Genomic DNA, 21,950 nt, shown 5'->3' with positions numbered 1-21,950 from the left:
GGGGGAAACTGTTTAAAGGGACCTTATTCTGCCTGTGATTATCTTCATGCAGGTTACAATACAGCCAAAGGGGACTTGGTGAGATCCATCCTTTACCCCCGGCCTCTGAACTTCAAACTCTACAGTGATGCCTTCAAGTTCATAGTGTTCCTGGCCTGTCTTGGAGTTGTGGGTTTTTTCTATGCCCTTGGTGTATATTTGTATCACAGAGTAAGTACTGAGGGTAAAGCTTTTTAATAGTATAGTTTTCTCAAGGAGTTGGACCCAAATCAACAGGGTTAGATTAGGTTAATTCTGAGTCCCATTATTCTGTGAATCAATGCTGTCCAACAGAGCTTGCTTAGATGATGGAAATATTCCATGCAGTATAGACACTGTCCAGTTTGGTAGCCCTTAACCATGCATGCTTATTGAGCACTTGAAACATGGCTAGTGTAACCAAGGAAGTGAATTTTCAATTTTATTTTATTTTCATCAATTAGCCATATGTGATTAGTAAAAAATATATTAGATGGTGCAGCTACAGAAAGTTGCTCCTTTCACCACTTAGATGGGGATAAGAAGTTACTGCATGTGTGGCATTGGTGATACCCAAGCCAAATAGCCTCAGAGGATATACATATTTCCTAAGCCTGATGCGATGGGGAGGATTTAGTTAATCAGATCAGAGAGCAGGAAGTTCATACTAATTTGAGTGAGCAAACACAAAAGAAGAAATGCACAGGGTCTTCTGGCACTAGCAAGCGATTAAGAGATTAAGTCTAGCAAGGTAGAAAGAGATCAGATTGAAGGAGATCTTGAATGCCATGCCTAGAAATGTGGATTATTTGTGAGTGTTGACATATTTGAGGGTGTACTCTGTCCAGGGAATACTTAACATACCATGCAGGCAATGATTGGCCCTGTGTTTTGTTAGGTTCTGAGATGAAATTCAGTACTTTTACAGAGCTGCATGCTGCATGCTACATGGGTTCCCACTTCCTTTTAAGCTTCAGGGTGTCTGTTTCATTTGGATGTCTCTCTCTTAATAGTTGTGATAGCTGGAGAGGGAAAGGTTGTCACAGTGATCTCTGAGGTCCTTTCTGGTCCTGAGAGTCTGATTCTCTTGTGGGCTGTGCCATCTTTTCTGTGAGACATCTGAAATCTTAAGGGTGTGGACTCAAAGGAAAGAAGAAAAAAATGTGAGTAAACAGATTCAAACACGTGTATGAAACTGAGTGCAGGTGACCTAGTTATAATGCCCCAACTGGTAGCATCAAGCACATTCTCTGTGTGTGTTGGAGGGGGAGAGGGGTGAATATTAATGGGTAGAGACACAGTCTTAAGAATATCTAGGTGATGTTCATGCTCTCATTTGATCTCTGATAGTCATTTTGATCTGAAATAAGACCCCACGGAGCATATCTAGAGGAGGCCAAGGCATATTGGCAGGAGTAGAATGAACCCTGAAAGAATGAAGCAGATTGTCAAAGCCAGGGGGTGCTGAACTCTGAGGCAGGGTACCAGTTTCAAATGGGAGTAGGAGTGTTCAGCAGGAAAACAGGCACAAGACCCTGTCCTGAGACCAGGAGGTGCTGGCAGTGATGGGGAAGGAAGGTTTTCTGGGCAGGACTCAACATCTAATGTGCACCAAAGCAACAAGGCTAATTGCAGACCCCATCTTCTTGGGGTCAAAACCTATGGTGCTGTTGACCTCCTTTAAGTGCACTGGTTCAAGATTAGACAGGGCCGAGTCCTTACAGTTAAAACTCCTCTGTGGCTGTGGGAGGGAAAAGCAGGGAATTATGGGTTTTGTAATAAACTGAGATTGGACCAAAGATGTATTTAGCAGCCATTGCTACTGAATTTGAAAGTGCGATTTCAGTACTCAAAAGAGGACTTTATAGTCAAACTTATGGTTCATTCAAAACAAACAAACAAACAAACAAACAAACAAACAAACAAAAAACCTAGGCAAGGTTGGAGAGGATTGAGCCATTATATCTAGGGCATGTGAAAAATAAAAAAAGCCACCCCATGACTTGATCTTGGCCCTGCCCTTACCAGCCTGTGAATTTCTTCAGATCTGCCTGGAATCTTTATTCCAGGAGAACTGGCTTGTTAGTAAAACACATTGGTACGCATATGTGCCTTGGAGTCAGATCAACTAGAGTTCAGATCCTCATCATTTAACTAGCATGAGGCCTTGAAGAAGTTTTTAATTTTTAAGCCTTGGTTTCCTCACTTGTTAAGTGATTAAGAAAAAATAATGGTATATACATCATGAGGTTATTGTGGAGTAACTAAGCAATGTGTGTGCCCATCTCAGAGTGTGTGTCCAGTGAGGGCAAGCTATTTTTATTATTGGCTTCCCTATAGCAATAATATTTGCTGATATCTTGGGCAAAATATTGGTCATAGTTTTTAGCAAGTTGTCATTCATTCAATGTGTGTGCTGAGCACCTCCTCTGGGTCAGAAACTACTAAACTCTCTATCAAGAGATGAATAAGATAAATTCAAAGATGAGTAAGCTACAGCTGCTGCACCCAAGGGGTTTGTAGGCTAGAGGGGGAGAGAGATTTATAATCCAAGAGTCAGGCCACTGTGTGAAATATTATAACTCTAGACTAGTCCCAGTGCCCTGGGAGACCAGAGGGCGTATGGATGGGCCGAGAAGGGCTAGGCACTGAGTGGAAGGAATGCTATGTGGAGAGAAACCGAGGCAGGAAAGGCCATGGAGGGTGTGGGGTGAGGATCAGAGTCTCCTGTGTTCTGCAGTGGGAGGCAATTTATTCATTCGTTGAGCACAGCCAAGAGAACCCTCAGCCCCACCAAGAGAGCCAGCTCAGTAGGAATCTTCTGAGTCGCTAGAGCTCCTGTGTTGGGGGAGACGGTGCCAGGAAGGGTGCCAGCCTGCCTGACTGGGCTAACCTGTGTGTCCCTCCCCTCCCCAGGTCTCACCAAGAGATACCGCAACCATGGCCCTACTCCTCCTCACCGTGACTGTCCCTCCAGTGCTACCAGCTGCCCTGACCACAGGCATCGTGTATGCACAAAAGAGGCTGAAGAAAAAGAAAATCTTCTGTATCTCCCCACAGAGAATCAATATGTGCGGACAAATAAACCTCGTGTGCTTTGACAAAGTATGAACTAAACTTTGCCGTTTGGTGATTGATGATTTTAGAGCTGGGAAGAGCCTCAAAGAATGTCTAGTTCGGAGCCCTCATTTTACAGATGGGAGCTCTGAGGCCGGAGAAGGCCACATAGTGAGCTCATGTGAGATCACGTTTTAGAAGCCTGCTGTGCTGAGACCCAAGGAAGTGGGTCAGCCATCACTCATGAATTTCTTTCCTGTGAAATGTAATAACATTTTGTCCCTGTTTTGGGTTTCTAAACAATCTCTTACTGTAGAAACTTCTAGATATGACTGGCTTTTTCAGGCAAAAAAATGAGGGACATTTTGATTCCCTGGAGTGCTTTGTCCTGAGCTGAAGTGAGCATATTCGTTTCTCTGCCTCATAGCTTCACTGCTATAATGCAATGGCCTGGCTTGTTCCCTCAGTTCATTTGCATTTGAATAATTGATAAAGGCTTGGCCACTTTTTAATTAACCCACTTTGGCAGAGAGCCCCATAATGAGATGTTCCTAGCTCTTGAGAAGTTCATGGTCTAGCTGAGGAAGCAGGTAAATGGAAATGAAGATGATGATAATGCAGTGAGATGCATGCTTAATGCAGTATGAGTGAAGCATAGAGGTGCAGTTACCTGGCACAGGTGGGAGGTCATCTCTGAGCTTGGCTTTGGTTGTTAGATAGAATGGGCCCCAGGCTCAGAGCAGCTGAGAAGCATAAGGATGTGAGGGCCTACAGCATGGGAGGATAAAGTTCCCTGGGGTGTGGCTGGAATGTGGGCTGTTTGGTAGGGAATGTAGCTGGAGAGGAGGAGCCCAATTGTTCAGTGCCTGATGTACCAAGCTAAGGAGTCGGGCCTTGTCATGAAGCGAATGGGAGCCCTTCCCATTTTTTAAAAAGACCAGTGACATTTTTATAGCTGTGTTTTAGTTATTCCATTGGGGGAATTTGATAAGAAGGGATAGAAGGGAGATAGGGCAGAAGCCGGAGGTTATCTGGGGGGTAACTGAAGAGCACGCTCATTGTCCTAGACAGTGAGATCAAGAATGGAGAGTAGAGGACAAACTGGAGAGACAGGAACAGGCTTGACAAGTCTTCATCCCCAATTGGAAGTGGCATAGCTCTTAGATTACTTTAGTTCTATTCTCTCTTAATTTCCTTTGGTAAAGGAAACCCTCTATTGCCATCAGTGGGGAACCAAGATTCAGGGACAGATAACAGCCCTTTGGACATTTTCTGATAGGTACTCCCATTACTTATCCCAGTGGCATTATTACTGTTTAAAATATAGGAGGGAGATTTATAAAATATGTTCATTATATTTGACTATTTCTAGAGCTAATTTTACACAAGTTGTTTATCTTACTTCCTATGTAAAGCTTTTTCCTCCCCCTCCTTACATGTTTCTTTGCTAGTCCGTGTTAGAAACCACTCCTCAGCAAACTTGGCCAAACTCCTGGTGGCACTATGTCATGTTATAGTGTAAAGGAGTCTTGATTGGGAATTAGCAAAATTAGAAATCGAGTCCTGAATTTTAGACTAACTTTCTGCATGACTTTTGCGATAAGAAGATTATTTTTAAGTTTCTTTCTAGCTTTCACATTATAAAGCTCTACCAGCACGATATTGGAATAAAAGCACTCTACAATTAATTGAATTATTGAATTTCCATCTAGTGCTGTTTCAATTTAGGAGATATTTACCACTGGGCTTCTGAGTACACTTGTTCCCATGTGTATCTTCAGTTGATGTTGGTTTGTTGTAAGTTTTCTAAAACAAGTTCTCTCTTTTCTATTCAATTCAGCCCAAGCCTGGGCTAATATTTATACCAAGAAGTTTTCTTTATCTATTTTATTCTCTTTAGAACCTAAGCTATAATTTAGGTTTCTTTCTATTTTATGGTCAGCTTTATTGTATAATGGTCGTTTTCACGCAGATAAATAACATGTACCATTTCTATTTGCTGCCATACCATCTCTATTTTCATGTTCAAAATATTGATGCTTAAACACATAATCTAATCACCAGAAAAACATCTCAGTTTGGATTAAGTTGCTAAGTCTTTTTGAAATGGAACAACTCAAGGGGATTTGGAAACACATAGGTTGTGTTTCTTATAAAATGCAGGGAGGAAATGAAGCAAATAGCTTTTCTTGTTGTTGTCCTTCAAGAAATAACGCACACAGGCATGTTAGCTTTCTATAAAGTCCAAATGAATGAATACAACAAAGATTTCTTAATTCTTTAATCTAAAAATCAGTATGGGCTTTGTCTTTCCACATACTTTGCCAAATTTATTTACCATTTGTCATCTAGGGGAAGACTCTAGAAGACTGGATTCTGGCTCTTTCTCTCTAATTTACAGGCCATTGTGCCCTGAGGCTGCTCCGGTCACCTATAGCCTGAGACTGTGTCTATCTATTTACTCAGTTGTGAGAATTGAAAGCATTGTGATCACTCACAGTAAAGCACTGTGCTAATGTGATGTGCTGCAATGATAGAAGATGTCGTTTAGTAGGGAAAACTGAAAATTCAGTGTCTTATACAGAGATGACCTTTAAAAAGTATGTCAGAGATCTAGGTGTCAGTGTTGAAACAGGATATTCCCCAACACTTGGTAGTACTCTGCTCTGCCCTGATAGTGTTGACACAATGGTGGCCAGCTCCTTTGAATAGGTATTTAGCAGTCCTAAAGCTGTTGGTAGCCAGCTCCTTACTTTGAATGGGTGTTAAGCAGGCCTAAAGCTGTTAGCCTACCTACTGAAGACAGTGGGATCTGTAGTTCATGACCAACTGTGAAACAATGAGCAAATTAAAAGTGCTATGATTGTCCTCAGTTCTGTTTTGAATTCTCTGTTACATTTTCTGGTAAATACTCTCCCATAATACAGAAAATCAAATCTTCCAGCTAATTTCCTCTTGACCTAACAATAAAACCCATTCATGGACATTCATAATATTTATTTAGCACTTTGTTGCTCTTTTTTAGTCTCAAAGCCCTTTATCAACATTTTATTATCAATCTGGAAAGTCACCATGTCACCCATATTTTAGGAAATTGTGTGAACCAGATGGCAGACTGTGAACTAAATACTCTTAAAAAGGAAAGAAAAACTTCTGAGCTCTGCTTCAAAAAGAGAACAAGTGCCAACTAAAAGTCAAAGCTGGTTCTTATTATATATCCATTCACTGAACCTCTCTCATTTAACAAGTCAAAACATTAACAAACAAAAACAAATCACTTCCATTTTGTTGTAATGGTTAGTAATTAGAATCATCTAATTATCAACATGGTCTTTTGGGAATCATTTGTCACCTGCTGAACCTTTCTTTCAGGTGCCCTTCTCTGATTTGAAATTCGATGCTTCCAAAGAGAAAGCTTTGGATAACTAGACGTACTTTAATTTCTTGGGAACTTGGTTTTTATGTGAGTCATGATATAATTAAAAGCTCTAAATATTATGCTAATACCAACTCTATTTTTTCCCCAGACTGGCACTCTTACAGAGGATGGGCTGGACCTCTGGGGGACTGTCCCCGCTGCTGACTACTGGTAGGCACCTTCATGAAGAAGGAATGTGTGATTGGTGAGGCTGCCTTGGGGCTACTCAAATCTATTCTTCCAGTGTTGAGGGATCAATGCCCCATAAAATATGTATAATAACTGGCTGGAACCAGCTCCCAATTATTCTAATTTTTTAAATTAAATGAGTTCTAATTTCAGAATCAGACAGGGAAAGTAGGCCTTCAAACTCCACATGAAAAATGGGAATAGAATGAGGTTAGTGATTAAGAACCTGAATGACTAAAACAGAGCAGTAAAGAGTGAAAACAGGACTGTGCTTAATTAAAAACTGCAAAGACTTCCTGAGCAGCTAGTGTGGAAGGAATCTAGAGAAGTAGAGCTCCATCTCTTCCCTTAGTTTACACTCCAGTGGAATAAAAGGGTGCAGAGTAACAGCAGGCAGGCAGCACGCACAGCGTTGCAGAAGACCCATGGTCTGGGCCTCAACAAACTCCCTGGGCTCTAGCCCTACTCCTGAGTCTCTGCCTCTGGCTGTGTAGAGGTCCAGTCCAGGCCTTTGTCCAGACAGGCAGGGCCTCTACTGGTCAGAGCCACAAAAGGGAAAAAGGGTATTTGCAGTTTCAATCCTGCCTCTCACTCCCTTGTCCCTAGTACTCTGAAAAATTTTGGGAGATAGAAACATCTAGATACAATTACTATTTAGCTCTAAGACTGGAGGAGAAGAAGGTAAACCAAGCTGGTCTACTGTCAAAGAAGAAAACAAGCTTTAGATGCTGGATGTCCATGCCAGGAGTTTCAGGGAATAGGGGCAAAGGCCAAAAGGCTGAGTAGAAAGAAATATTGTAGTCCATGCATGCTTTTACTTGAGCCACCTGGCAGGCATCCTTTTCATCTCCCCTGCATCATTGGCTTAGGGACTTCTTGCCTAGAGACAGCTCTGGGGAGTTTGCAGGAATCAGGTCTGAGCCTTACAATGTGCCTTCCTGTGATGCTGCCATCATGTGTGCTGGCTACAAGTACTCTGACAGAAATCCCTGTGATTCTATATGCTGAAATTACAGCATTGATTCACCAGTAGAAAACTATTGAAAAGGAAGTTCACATCCATCTCAAAGGATGGTTTTATGAATAGTAATGTGCAGGCAGAACACTCCAGTTAGAAAAGAAGGAAGCCAAGTGAGCTGATATCTGCAAACTCTCCAAGGGCTCAAGGGCAGGGTGATACCTGTGCAAATATAGAAATAGCAAGATGTTTAACTTGGCTCTGGAAAAATTGTGCACCAAGGATACCAGTATGAGTAGAATCTGTAAGGTACTATAGAAACGAAGCAGACAGGGCCTTGAATACCAGGCTCAGGGTTTGAACTTTATCATACTGGACATGGGGAGCTATTGAAGGTTTTTGGCATAGGGGTTGGGTATTATTGAAGCTCTGTGTTAGTGAGATTTAAGGGGCATAGATGTAAAATAATTTTGTTGAAGGCCTTAACTTATTAGTTACTTTCTCTACCAGTTTCCAGGAAGTCCACAGCTTTGCCTCAGGCAGGGCTTTGCCCTGGAGCCCACTGTGCGCTGCCATGGCCAGCTGCCACTCTCTGATCCTCCTGGATGGGACCATCCAGGGAGACCCTCTGGACCTCAAGATGTTTGAGGGTACCAACTGGGTAAGATGATAGTTTATTGCTTCAACAGAATGGACAAAACATGAAGAAATCCTTACTGAAATGCTAAAGCTTTTGTAACTTTAGTTGAAACCCAGAGAAGATTTATAATCATGCACATATGAAGTCTGATCCTACCTGAATTTTCTAGCCTCTATGCCAAAGGTCTCTGTTGATGAGTGCAACATGAAATAGGGTTGCATGATCAGAAGAATTTGGGAACTGCTGTTTAAACAAAGTTGAATCAATTTCTTGACTGCAAGATTTCTTTAATACACTGTGGTGCATTGTAACTATTCAAGAGAGACTATGAAATGCCGCATTTCCCAAACTTATTTGACCACAGAAACCTTATTTATGGGCCAAAACATGTTTTGGAGAAAAATATTCTTCAAAACATCCTCAGAGAAACAGTAGACTAAAGCACTGCTGTCCAGTATAGTAACCACTTATCACATGTGGCTAATGAGCATTTCAAATGTGGCTATGCAAATGAGGAACTAAATTTTTTATTTTATTTACTTTAGTTTAAATAACTACAAATGGCTGGTACCTACTGTATTAGACAGCATAGGTTTATACACCAAACTGGGGGGCTCTCAGCCCAACGGGTTCAATTTTCTGAGCTGAGTGTGAATGGTAGTTGAAGGTCATAAACCCATCCTGGCAACTGTCATGACAAGGTGGGAAGACCTCTCCACTCTGCCACTCTCTAGTATGGACCCCAAATTCAGAACCAAGACTCTGAGTCTGTGCCTCATCATGCATTTGAGATTATAAAGCCTCACTCACAGAGTTGTGGTGAGCATTGAGACTGTGAGCTTAAGGGCCCTGTGTATTGTAAAGTGCCCAACATATGGATGGTATTAATGAATGAATGAATTAGTTACTTAGATTCTCCTGTCCTCCAAAAAAAAATGTTCTAAAGCTACTTATAATGATATATCAAATACAGGATGGCATTTTAAACAGAATTGTAAAGAAAAGGAAACAAATTATTGTAGGGACATTAAGAACATCTCACAAAAAGTTTAATTTAAAGATGTATGGTGGGAAAATTGTAGCTTTCTAGAGGCCAGAATAATAAAAAGAAGAAACCTGTTAAACAGGGAAGTTTCTGATATCAGTACATTATAATTAGAACAATTGTTTTGGAGATATTTTTGACACCAAGACAAAATAGTACTCACTTCCCTGGATCTGAATGGAGAGGAATCAGGATAATTATTATAAGCAATGTCTTACCAACATCACTAGAGCTGGCACAGTAATGAATTACACAGGGTCCTTGTTACTATATGTGACTTTGACCGTGGTTTTAGTAGTGCCCCTTTTCCCTAACAGGAGGGTTGACTATCTGCACAAATGACAGATGAGTTAGGCTCATGTATGGAAACATAAATCATTAATATTAGCTTTGTAAGAACTGTTTTTAAGTTCCATCCCAAACAAAGCATCGAAGTGCAAGAATGTTCATCAAGTTTAAAGTTGGGTGAGAAGCAGCCTGGAGTTAAGCATCTTTTGGTAAGCGGGAGGGGAAAAGTCCTTATAGACTGTAAGAATTTTAGCACTGGAAGGGATATTAGAGTATTTTTCAGAAGAAACTGTGATCTAGAAAAATGAAGCGATATTCCCAAGGTTAAACAGATGACAGAGTGAACATCACTGTTGTCTCTTATATTCTGACCTTTATTATGTATATATCTGACTGATTTTCCCATATATTAGGTTAATATTAGTTTCTCCGGTGGTATGATTTACACTGTTATAATAAATATAAATGATACCAAAAAATATAAACCTTTTTGAAATATGCTTTTCAATTTTTCTGGCAGCTAACTTGCTAACTCTCTAGCTACCCAATTAAATGGGTATAGCATCAGAAATAGTCCCATGTTTATCTTAAGACGAAATCTTAAATCATCTGAGAGCTAATGTGCTCAGTTCCATTGAAGGGTAAATCTCCACTTAAGCCCTCCTTCAATTACTAGACATACCATTTAGGAAGAGCCATTGGCCTATAGCTCACATTTCTTCCATCAACTACTTAAAATGCAGTCACAATATTTCTGGCTTTTCCACATTCTACAAGAAGATCCTTTAACGTATATCAACATAACAGAAATCTGACAATGGGGTATTAAGATAATTGGCCTAGAAGAGAAAGTATGTTAAAAGGGCTTTGAAAAGATTAAAGTGCTATGTAAATGAGAGAAATTTCTTTCTTATTATTTTTCCCTAAGGAATCTTATGAATGTTTTTATTTTAAAATAGATAATGGAAGATTGCAATGTGGACTACTGCAAATTTAGGATGTCAGACTCAAACATAATAATAAAACCAGGACCGAAAGCCAGTCGGGTATGATTTGCTTCTTTGAATCATGTAGCTCTTTCCCCTTAAAACAGTTGAAACTCTTCTATATCCTTATTATTTTGCCTTATCCTAACAGTCTCCATAGGTGCTTTGCTTATTTCTTTACTCCTGAATTTATCCATTAATTCATTCAACACCCACTGAGTACCTAGAGCACTGTGCTCGGTGCTAAGGGATGGAGTGATTTCAATGCTAGACAGGTTGGGCTCTGTGTTGGAGTACACGGGCTGGTAGAAAAATCAATAGGGGTACAAATAAGTATAATACAATGTGCCAAATGCTATAATAAAAGCCAAACACAGTGCCACAGGAATCCAGAGATGCGCGTAAATACTCTTTCTGGGAGAGAGAAGCACCACAAAGGAGGGGTGACCTGTGAACTTGGCCTGGAAAATGATTAGGATTTCTCCAGGCACCCAAAGGAAAGGGTCTTGCAGACCAGACAACTTGATGAGGGAATTGCCTTAGAGGGAGCCCGAAAAATACCAATGTTGTGACAAGTACACCACTTCATGATGTCCCTGAGCTCATTGCAAAGGAAACCCTGTTTGTTGGTGTGTATCTGCTAAATCTCACTTAAGAGCTTCTTAAACACCCCTTTTTTCTTTTTTAATTTTTAAACTTTTATCGATTTTTAGAGAGAGAGGAAGGGAGAGGGAGAGAGAGATAGAAACATCAATGAGAGAGAAATATCATCAGCTGCCTCTTGCATACCTCCTACTGGGGAACCTGCCTGTAAGCCAGGCATGTGCCCTGCCCGAGAATGGAACGATGTCCTTTTGGTTTCTGGGTTGACACTCAACCACTGAGCCACCCCGCTGGGCTCAACGCCGTTTTCTTGGTCCACTCTCAGAGTCCTGTGGAAGCTATCACCATCTTGCGCCAGTTTCCCTTCTCATCGAGCCTGCAGAGGATGTCTGTGGTTGCTGGGCTAGCAGGCGAGGATCACTTCCACGTCTACATGAAGGGTGCCCCAGAGATGTTGGCCAAGTTCTGCAGATCCGAAACAGGTACTAAGGGGCACATTTCCCTTTGGGGAGTGAGTGTTTTAAGTCCAAATACATAAAGCAAACAAGCCTACGTCAGTAAGTGTAGAGGGAGTTGTTTTCTCGGTGGGTGGGAAGTGGGACTCACGGATTTGATAAGGCAGATGTGATACTTCCAAGGCAAAGAGGCAGAGAGTAAATACCCAGCTGTGGCCCAGCTAGGAAAGCCCAACCGCAATGGGGTATCAGGGAAGGAGAGGCGAAGCGAGCATCGGGAGCCAGAATAGGAAGCTACACAGGGCTCAGAGAACCAGGTGGGTGATAGTGAAAAGCACTCGGAAGACAGAGCCAAAGGGAGAGGCTGGGACACTAGACCAATTCTACAGAAGGGGTGTTCTGTCACCTCCTGGGGAGCTGGCACCTCTAAAAGAGCCTCAGAGACACCGATGGAAGGAGAATGTAGAAAAGATAAGTCTTTTAGAAAAAAAGTGATTACAATAAATTAGGTGGTATTAGAGCATGGTAATAGATCATTTTCACAATACCAGTAATTTCATCTTTCTGGGTCAGATTTTGAGCTGATTTATATTGTTTCATAGTCTTATAAACATATGCACCCTCTAAGCAGCAGCCCAGATTTATAAGAATACTGTTGCATTCAAATGAATTCATTTGGATAAATTGCCCTTTTCCTTTTGATTTTCATCTACATTCTCCTTATGATTGCTGATATCCATCAACTCGTGCACAGAATTTTGATTTGGCAAATGATTGCTTTAACTTCTCTCTATACTTGGAGTCTTTTGTGTCTTAGAAGTACCTCCTTTTTCTTATTTTGATCTTCATAGCTCTCATTAACTCTATCCTTTATAGATTGATGACCTAAACTTTTCTTTCTACTTTTTCAGCCACACAGATATAAGTATCTCTTTGCCATTTTAACCAGTAACTATTGACCCTGCTCTGTCAGGTTTGGTGTCACTTGCCACCTCTTATTCTTCTGGTAGCCCTTCCAATTATTCCTATTGTTCTAAGCTCTCATCCTTTACAAATGCTAATATCATCTTCAGTGATTTTTTTCCCTCCTGTACTTAAGAAATAGAGAAGTAGGAGCTTCTTTGAAATTAGACCTACCTGCAAGATTACTTCAGAATCACAGTAAGTCTGAGCTGAATGGGTACATAGAGAGCCACAACCCCCTCCTTTTTTCTATTGTAAAATTCAGGTGCAGAAGAGAGACTTAACATGCCCAAGGTCAGAGAGCTAGATGGTAATAGAGTGGAGACTGGAAGTCAGTGTTTTGCTACATAAGTTGCTACACCTCCCATTATACTGTGCTTCTTTCTAATGCCTTTACAGGCATACTATAAACCATAAAGGTTTTATAAATATGCTAACATTAGTTATAATTACCATGTCAAAATACACATGTTGTCATTGTGTCATCCATTATCTAAAGTAGAGACTGACAAACATTTTTGAGAAGAGCCAGGTACTAAATAATTTAGGATTTGTGAGCCACATGGTTTCTGTCTCAACTGCTCACCCCTGCCATTCTAGCCTAAAAGCAGCCATAGACAATGAAACTAATGGGTGTGGCTGTGTTCCAATAAAACTTTATTTACAAAACAACAACAACAACAACAACAAAACACATCCGATGGGCCAGATTTAGCCTGTAGTTCACTGACCCCTGATTTAGAGAATCGGTATTTCTCTCATTTCATCCAGGGAGATATAGTGCTGAGGTCTGTCCATACTGAATCCAGCCAGTGTATTTGACACTTAGTTGATGACCAGAACATCGTTGGCGTTTGTTTCTGTCAGAGTAATAAGAACACACTATGAAATGTTTGTGGCCTTTAACTAGAAGCTGTGGTTTTTCTATCAAAGCATTTTTAATGGAGTAGAGGTTAAAACAAGGTACAGTGGCTGCATCCCAGAGTCTTGCTTAGGAGTTTGGTGACCTTCAATGTGACCTTGCATTTACCTGTTTTTTCTCTCCTGGTAGTGCCCAGGAACTTCCCCCAGGAACTGAGAAATTACACAATGAAAGGCTTCCGTGTCATTGCCCTTGCCCATAAAACCTTGAGCCTGGGGAAGCTTTCAGAAGTGGAGAGTTTATCCAGGTAAGAAACTCAAAAATCAGTTCTGTGTGTATGAAGTGAAGGATCCCCTGGAGCTGAATGGACAGCTTAAATCATTAAGAAAGTTCTTGGTGATGAAGACTCAATCTCATTCAGCAACTTAATTCAGAGATGGCTGACTGTGAGCTATACTGGGAGGACTTGATTAGATCACAGTGCTGGTTAGTGGCAGAACATGGTTGGTGGTTGAGATGTCCTAACTCCCAGATGCTAGTAGCAAATTCTCTCTGCCCTGAATTCCATCATCCCACCAAAAATGACCAACGTTACTTGGGAGGACTACCTACAAAAGATTTGAGGGAAAGTGACAGTTGGCACCTTGAAACTTCTCCAGAATCATTTAGACTTAGCTTCTTTCAGGGCCCAACAATATACCCCCCTCAGATCTGAAGAGGCAGTGAGTGCAAACTGCATTTTTAATCTATATATATATATATATATATATATATATATCTCTCTATATATAAAAGCCTAAGCGATATTTACAATGGGTCGACTGAATGACTGGTCGACTGGTTGCTATGATGATGCAATGACCACCAGGGGGCAGACACTCAATGCAGGAGCTGCCCCCTGGTGGTCAGTGCATTCCCACAGTCAACCTCCCACAAACCCTCCTCCTCCAGCCAGCCAGCCCCCATTAGCCCCCATTGACCCAATTGCCAGCCAGGCCAAGGGACCCCACTCGTGCACAAATTCGTGCACCATGCCTCTAGTATGAAATAGAATTCAGTATCCTTAATTACATTACAGGGATGAATTGTCCTCATTAGAGGATAATCTGTAATCTTTTTAAATGTTTCTCAATTTTTAACGGCTGTTTATGAATTGTCTATGACAAAGAAGTAGAGAAATATTGTGAAAAATTGAATAATGAATCATTTATGTATCACTTATCTTTGGTATTGTGTGGCTGATATATACTTTTATGTAAAATTAGCTCCCCTACAAAATATATGAATATTCTTGGTTCAACATTAGTATTTACAACATAAGTCTATCTACTCTACTATAATCAGTAATCATTGCCCTTTTCTTACAGTGTCAACTTCTCCTATCTGTAAAATGCAGGATTGTATGGTCCCTAAGGAGCCTTTCAGCCATGATATTTTAATCTTCTAAATAGAACCACAAAGCTCATTTTGCAATGTATGAATGGCACTCTCAGGTTTAACATTCAAGGTGTTAGTTATTCTTGAGCAAGCATAAAGACCCATCACACACAGGATTGCAAAATTTTTCAAGACACAAATTTTAATAACGAACATTAAGATCATGTGTGAAAAGAAGATTTATGTAGCTTGACATGGAATGCAGCCACCACCCAGCTGCCACAGACAAAGACAGCTGTGATGTTCTTATTTAAAAACTGCTACTGAGATAGACTTTATTCTAAATATACTAAAATAAAAAAATAAGGATAAAATGTGCTAGATTTCTAGCCATCTCAGATTTTCTAAGAGAATTTCAGGAGTCTAGTATGTTTCTTGGAATTTAGTTACTATTTTCAAAGAGGACAAAGGGATAGGGTTTTTGATATTTTTAAGAATCAAATCATATTTATCTGAGTTTTCCAATTAGAAAATAAAAAACTTCTAAGAAACTGCCATCAGAAAAGGAGATAGAAGACTTTTATGAGATGACTTAGAAAATAAAACACAAGCTATAAAACAGAAGAAATATTTGATCAAGGTTTTCCCTTTTATTGGCTTAGCAGTGTTCTGTTGAGTTTGACTGTGTGAGATGCTCTTCGAGGCACTGAGGATTCAGAAGTGAATAGAATAAAATCCTTGCCCTAATGAGCTTAAATTCTAATTGGGGAAAATAGATAATAAAATATACATATGCATATATATAAATATAGATATAGATAGATAGATAGATAGATAGATAATATATAGGTATACAAAATAGACCTATAAATATTATCAAGTAGTAAAAAATGCACAGAGGGAAAAAATAGAGCAGGTTGAGAGTATTTTTTAAAAATGACAGGGGACACCCTTTCCCATGGGGTGATCAGGGAAGTCCTCTGAGGAGGCAAGCTTTGGACAGAGATTTGAGTAAAGTAAGGGAGCAAGGCATGCAGCTATCCAGAGGAAAAGCTTTGCAGGCAATAGGAATAGTGGACGCAAGGGTCCTTATACAGGACTTTGCTAGAAATGTTATAGAGTCAAAAAAGGCCAAAGTGTCTGAAATGGTGAACAAGGGGAAGAGCTATAAAGTAGGGATGAAAACCAGAATTAATCAGTGAGAAAATGTTTGGATTTTCCTTTTAGTTCCAGTTAATGAGAAAATAGTAATCCAATTTATAATGGAAATTAATTAAGTTAAATGATGGGACTTCAACAAGTTCTATATTAAGTTACCTTTTCTTTTACAATATTTTCTGAGATTACTAAGGCAGGATTTATATCTGTTTATCTGAGTATTCACCAAAATGCCTAATATAAGATCTAAAATAAAGTAGTTATTTGGTGAACGGACTTTTGAAGGAAGGATGTAGCAACTTATATTCTACTCCAGATAGAAGTGTTCTCATCCAACTTTGAATTATATTTCTAAGCCTCCAATTTCAAATTCTGAAAACTATTCAAATCCTTGGCTGATATCATGTATCAGGTTACAGATAGAAGTTGAAATGAATAATAGCATATTCAACTATTACTATAGTATCCTGTATGCAGTATGTCTTAACACATGTGTAATAGATTGAAATTATTTTAAGCTCAAAAAGGTCTTGGAAATTAAAAATATAAATGATTAACAATACTTTTAAAACCCAGAAGAGTTGGAAGATAATCATATTGTTTTAAAAAATGGAGTTGAAAACTAAAGGCAGCTATAAGATATAAAAGTGGTTGCTGCCTCTGAGAAGCAGAAGGGCAGTGTGAAGACATGGTCTTTTGGTTTTTATGGTAAGTTTTTTGGGTTCTTTTTGATTTATTAAACACTAGAGGCCCGGTACATGAAATCTGTGCACAGGTAGGGTCCTTGGGCCTGGCCAGTGATCAGGGTCGATCGAGGCCTTCCGGCTGCCAGCTGGGGCCTCCCTTCATTCCACGCCACCCCCGGGTGGTCAGCACACATCATAGCGAGCTAGCAAACTCCCAGTCTCCTGGTCGAACTCCCGAGGGGACACTTTGCATATTAGCCTTTTATATATATAGATGAGCACATAGTACATTGATAAAACTTAGAAATTTTAGAAAGAAGAAATAAATCCAACTCTTGAGACTATATAAATAAGCCTTAATATTCACTTTCTCCTGAATCCACAGAGAGAAAGTGGAGTCAGAGTTAACATTTCTGGGACTTCTCATAATGGAGAATCGCTTGAAAAAGGAAACCAAACCCGTCTTGAAGGAACTGAGAGAGGCCCGCATCAGGACTGTGATGATTACAGGTATGTGTGTCTGGAGGCCTGATAAGTTGAATGTCTCCTGGGCTTAAGAAAAATACCGTGTGACCTGAGTTCGTATGATTGAGGCAGAAAGAAAGATGCTTTGCTGTCAAGTTTGTCACCCTGTGGTATAGTGTCATACCTGGGAACATTTGTAGCTCCCCCAACACCGCTGTGAGTTTTGGAGGCACTTACTATATCTTGTTTTCTTTGTCTAATGCCCACTCTTTCTACCCAAAATCAGTGTATTGCTAAGGGATTCACAGTAAATGCTTAAACACAGGAATGTGTTTTCATCAATAACCCCAATAAGACCTCCTTGTAAAGGGTGTGAGACTCGCCTGGACTGTCCTTGAAGGCAGTGGTGACAGGTGTGGCACCTGATGATCAAATCGAAGCATGGCCTAGCACTAAGTGTTCTTTTCTCTGCTTGACTGGAATCCAGATCCCAGGGATGGTTTTATGCTATCAGATTGGACCATGTTACCCCAACACTAAGAGCTGTCAGTCTCCTTGTATTAGTCATAAATTGACCACCACTTATTTATTCATTTGTACATGTTTTGGAAATATGCAATATTCAGGATACCAGAATGCTAACTATGGTGGGAAGGAAATGCAGACAGCAGTTGACCACTAGGGGCAGACAGACTGAGGCAGAACGGAAGATAAAGGATGATAAAATAAGGCGGAAAGCAATAAATGCTGATAAAGAACACCAACAAAGTAGTATGGACACTCAGAAGAGGGGGACCTCAATTCTGATTGCTGAGAGGTTTATACATAAAGCAAACTGACTTCCTTTGTCATCTAGGTGACAACCTGCAGACAGCTATTACTGTTGCAAAAAACTCCGAAATGATCCCTCAAGGGAGCCAAGTGATCCTCGTTGAGGCCAATGAACCAGAAGAGTTTGTTCCTGCTTCTGTGACCTGGCAGCTGGTTGAGAACCAAGAGAATGGACCTGGGAAGAATGTGAGCAAACGTTAAAAGGCCCTTCCGTGGCCTGAGCTGATAGATACAGTGCTGGCCCTGGGCAGCCTTCTCTTGTCATCACAAGTTACCACAGTAATAATCCTCACATCTGTCCAGAGCTTTACAGTTTGCAAAGCATTTAGCATTTCCACCAGCACCAGCTAGATGTAGACATAACCTGGAGGATGATTAGGCGGCCAATGCCAAGGCTCTACTGATTAAATCAGAACTCCTGGCCTGGGAGCTGGCATCAGCCCTTCCTCCTGGTGTTTCCAATGTTCAGTCATGGTTGAAAATCACCAGTTTACATCCATAATTCCCATTTAATCCTCACAGTTACCCTATACCAGTGGTCGGCAAACCGCGGCTCGTGAGCCACATGCTGCTCTTTGGCCCCTTGAGTGTTCTAATGCCACTTCTTCAAAATAGACTCACCCAGGTGGAAAACCGACTTCTGCGCATGGGCCATGAAGTTTCAATCGCACTGTACGTGTGTGTGCCCGCACGTGGTATTTTGTGGAAGAGCCAAACTCAAGGGGCCAAAGAGCCGCATGTGGCTCATGAGCCACGGTTTGCCGACCACTGCCCTGTACAGTTGAGTAAACTATTCATTTTACAAGTGAGAAAACTGAGGCCTAAGGAGGTAAGCTTATCCAAAACATACAACTAGCAAGTTACAGAGCAGAATATAAATTTTGGGTCTGTTTGATTCCATCCAAATCATGGGTATTTAGATTGTGCTGTACCTGTGACATGCAGGTGGCAGGTGGTGCCTTCTCTCGAGAGTAAGGTCCCTGTGTACCTGTGACAGGACAGCTTTTTCATGTGAAGGAAATGGTTGCAGCCTGACATTCCATCACTAAATGCACCACCTTTCTTTGTGTGAATTCAAAGAGATAGCCCTCCAGGTGATAAATTACAAAGATGCTCTCTTCTTCTAGGCTGACCAGCCCTTTGGATTGTTAAGTGTAGAGTAGGCCTTTGTTCAATAGACAAATTGCACCACTGAACAGAGTGGCCCTGCTCCTGCTGTGTAAAAATGACCCCATTGCATGGGCAGTGAAAGATGACAGCTTTCTCTATGCTTTCCGCAGAGTTCTACATCAATTTATATTGCCTCAATTTCACTGTGTGACGATACTCAGGTCCTCACTAATTTTTAACAAACAGTCCACTCACACTACCCGTTCGTTTTGTTCATTGCTGGAAGAAGTCACTTCACAGCCTCAGGTTTTCCTCCTCTCCCTGGATCCCCATCACCACACTTTCTCTCCCCACAGTCTAGTAAAAGCAAAAGGAGTCATGTCCTTGCCTCAAGTGGTATACTTCAGAGCACGTCCTTTTGTTGGCTGGTTCACAATGAGGGTTGGAAGGGGATGCACTTTGCCTTCCAATTTGGCACGTCAAAATGTTTTTTCTTCCAAGTACAATGCTTTCCCTAAGATGAATACCTCTAATGAATAAAATTTTCTCACCTTTCACACTATTTGAATTTTAGAGCCCTATGTAAATGTAAGGCCCTCTGAGAAATGTCACATGAAAAACCGTTATCACCTATTGGCATGAGGTGTGCATGTGCATTCATCAGATGCTCTCCAGTGGGGGAGGGGGGACATTGACAGGTGAAGGACAGGGGGAAAGGGTTTCAGAAAAGGAGTAGTGCTTTTGCAGTGGAAAATAAGATGTGGAAGATCCGGGCACCTTCCTTGGTGGGGAGAGGTCAGGGGCTAAGAGAAGAATTTTACAGTGTAGACTAAAATTATTTTTGAAGGAATGAATCATAAGTTATCTTAGGAAATAAAAGGTTGCAAGATGGGAAGAAGGAAGAGGAGAGAAGAATCTTCCTGTTCTTCTTGGAATCACTGACTGGTACCTCAGAATAATTTCGTAGGTAAAATGACATCACACATATTATCTCCTAGGACAGGATCCAGAGCATCATGTTGTCAAAGTATCGCATGTTCATATATTATTTTGGGAGACATTCTGAGGGTTTTCGCCATAGAAGTGTAAGTTCCATGGGCAAATTATACATTAAGTGTTTTCTGAGCCTCACATGGTTATAAAACATGAATATACTTCCTTCCAGAAAACATAAGAAAGCAGAGGGATCCTTTAAGAGCTCACATGGAAATGATGCCTTTTGATTTTAGGAAACCTACATTAACATTGGAAACAGTTCAGTGCTTCCTGAAGAACAAGGGAACTGTTATCATTTTGCAATGAGTGGGAAATCATACCAAGTGCTATTTCAGCATTTCAACAGCTTGCTTCCAAAAGTGAGTACTGGAGAAATGAAGTGTTTTGTTTTCCTCCTCAAATTAGTGAGGCATAAAAGGGGAATGGAGTAGTGAAGGTGACATCACTGAGATTGTCTCAGAGCTAGAGAATAAGTGTCCCCAAAGGGGCACCGGAGTTTCCTGGCCCTGCCCACATCCACCCAGTCCTCCACATGCTCATGACCTCCTCTGGGTGTTTTGAGTTCTGGTAGAGCCTGTCGCCCCAGTCCAATCCCAGCTTCCCTCGTCCCTCCTTCCCCAGCAAGGAGACCCTCTGGATAGTTACAGACACATTCCTATTTTGTGGGTCAGCTTCTCTCTGAAAGCTACCAACTCATGTCATGATAAGCTCTATTCCCCTTCCTGCCTGTATTCTTGAATTACAACATGAGGAAACAAAAGCCCCATGGTTTATTTTCAAAATCATTTGTTATCTTGTCCTGTGTGTGTCTATTTTAAAATAGTGCTGTGCAGGGCTGTGCTGTCAGTGTGAAGGAGATAAGTGGAGCACAAGCCCAGGGCAGCAGCCATCTGTTCACCATGTCTTGAAATTCTGTCATCTTCCCAGTCCGGGACCATAGAATCTAGTCCCCAAAGGCTTCCAGAAAGCCGTCAGTCCAATTCCTCATTGTGGAGATGGGAAAGTTGAGACTCAGAGAGTTAAGTCACTTGTTGGTGGTTTGTGCAGCTAATTGGGACAGAGCTAAAAATAGGAGCTTATTTCTCAACTCTAGATTTATTGCTCCTTTCTCTGTCTATGCTAAAAGTGTGGAGACAGAGTTCAGTAAAAAACAAACAAAAAACACACACAAAATACAACAACAACAAGCACCCTGAATTTCCTTAAGCACTCTTATCCCACATGCTCTGCTGCTTCTTAGTTATTATAATTAATTAGAGGTTAACCCATGTGGGGAAAATGGCCTGGAAAGAATTAATAGAGTTGTGATGGAGGACTGAGAATGAAAGTAACATATTAAAGCATCAAATCCCCTTATTCCCTTTCCTGACATTTGGTCTAATGACCACAACCCAATGCTATATTCAAACAGTGGCCAGAAATGATTTTTCAGGGCTGTCCTTTTATGTGGAAGTGTTCTTCTTTCTAAGCTTATTGCAAAAGTTGTTTTTCTCTTTAGATTCTGGTGAATGGAACCATTTTTGCAAGAATGTCTCCTGGGCAAAAATCAAGCCTTGTTGAAGAATTTCAGAAATTAAAGTAGGTGTTATTGCATGAAAGGATAGTGTATTCATTATCTATTGTGTAACAAATTACCCCAAAACTTAGAATGACACTATTTATTATTTTGTAGTTCTGTGGGTCAGACATCCACATATGCTCAGATGAGTGTCTGCCCCCTTGTGGTCAGTGCACATCATAGCAACCGATCAGACAGTGGGAAAGATACTTAACCTTTTATATACATAGATTGGCTGATGAAAGTAGTTTTACCCTCATGAAATGCCTGAGAAATTTTGCCAACTT

At 40.8% G+C, this 21,950-nt stretch overlaps 2 protein-coding genes across 2 annotated transcripts in view; one reads left to right on the top strand and one right to left on the bottom strand.

Moving 5' to 3' along the window:
* ATP13A5 (ATPase 13A5) overlaps window positions 1-21,950 on the top strand; it is a 98,912-nt gene that overhangs the window by 43,197 nt on the left and 33,765 nt on the right. The window contains exons 11-21 of the mRNA XM_008151610.3: window positions 53-210; window positions 2,935-3,123; window positions 6,603-6,664; window positions 8,151-8,301; window positions 10,573-10,659; window positions 11,528-11,684; window positions 13,672-13,789; window positions 17,089-17,213; window positions 18,025-18,185; window positions 20,339-20,464; window positions 21,604-21,683. Coding sequence (XP_008149832.2) covers window positions 53-210; window positions 2,935-3,123; window positions 6,603-6,664; window positions 8,151-8,301; window positions 10,573-10,659; window positions 11,528-11,684; window positions 13,672-13,789; window positions 17,089-17,213; window positions 18,025-18,185; window positions 20,339-20,464; window positions 21,604-21,683 — 1,414 coding nt within the window. The remainder of the gene's footprint in view (window positions 1-52; window positions 211-2,934; window positions 3,124-6,602; window positions 6,665-8,150; window positions 8,302-10,572; window positions 10,660-11,527; window positions 11,685-13,671; window positions 13,790-17,088; window positions 17,214-18,024; window positions 18,186-20,338; window positions 20,465-21,603; window positions 21,684-21,950) is intronic.
* PLAAT1 (phospholipase A and acyltransferase 1) overlaps window positions 13,361-21,950 on the bottom strand; it is a 58,772-nt gene continuing 50,182 nt past the window's right edge. The window contains exon 4 of the mRNA XM_054713833.1: window positions 13,361-13,480. Coding sequence (XP_054569808.1) covers window positions 13,379-13,480 — 102 coding nt within the window. The 3' untranslated portion in view covers window positions 13,361-13,378. The remainder of the gene's footprint in view (window positions 13,481-21,950) is intronic.

Source organism: Eptesicus fuscus, chromosome 3 (assembly GCF_027574615.1).
Source record: "Eptesicus fuscus isolate TK198812 chromosome 3, DD_ASM_mEF_20220401, whole genome shotgun sequence".
Taxonomy (NCBI): domain Eukaryota; kingdom Metazoa; phylum Chordata; class Mammalia; order Chiroptera; family Vespertilionidae; genus Eptesicus; species Eptesicus fuscus.
This window is presented reverse-complemented; position numbering and strand designations above follow the sequence as displayed.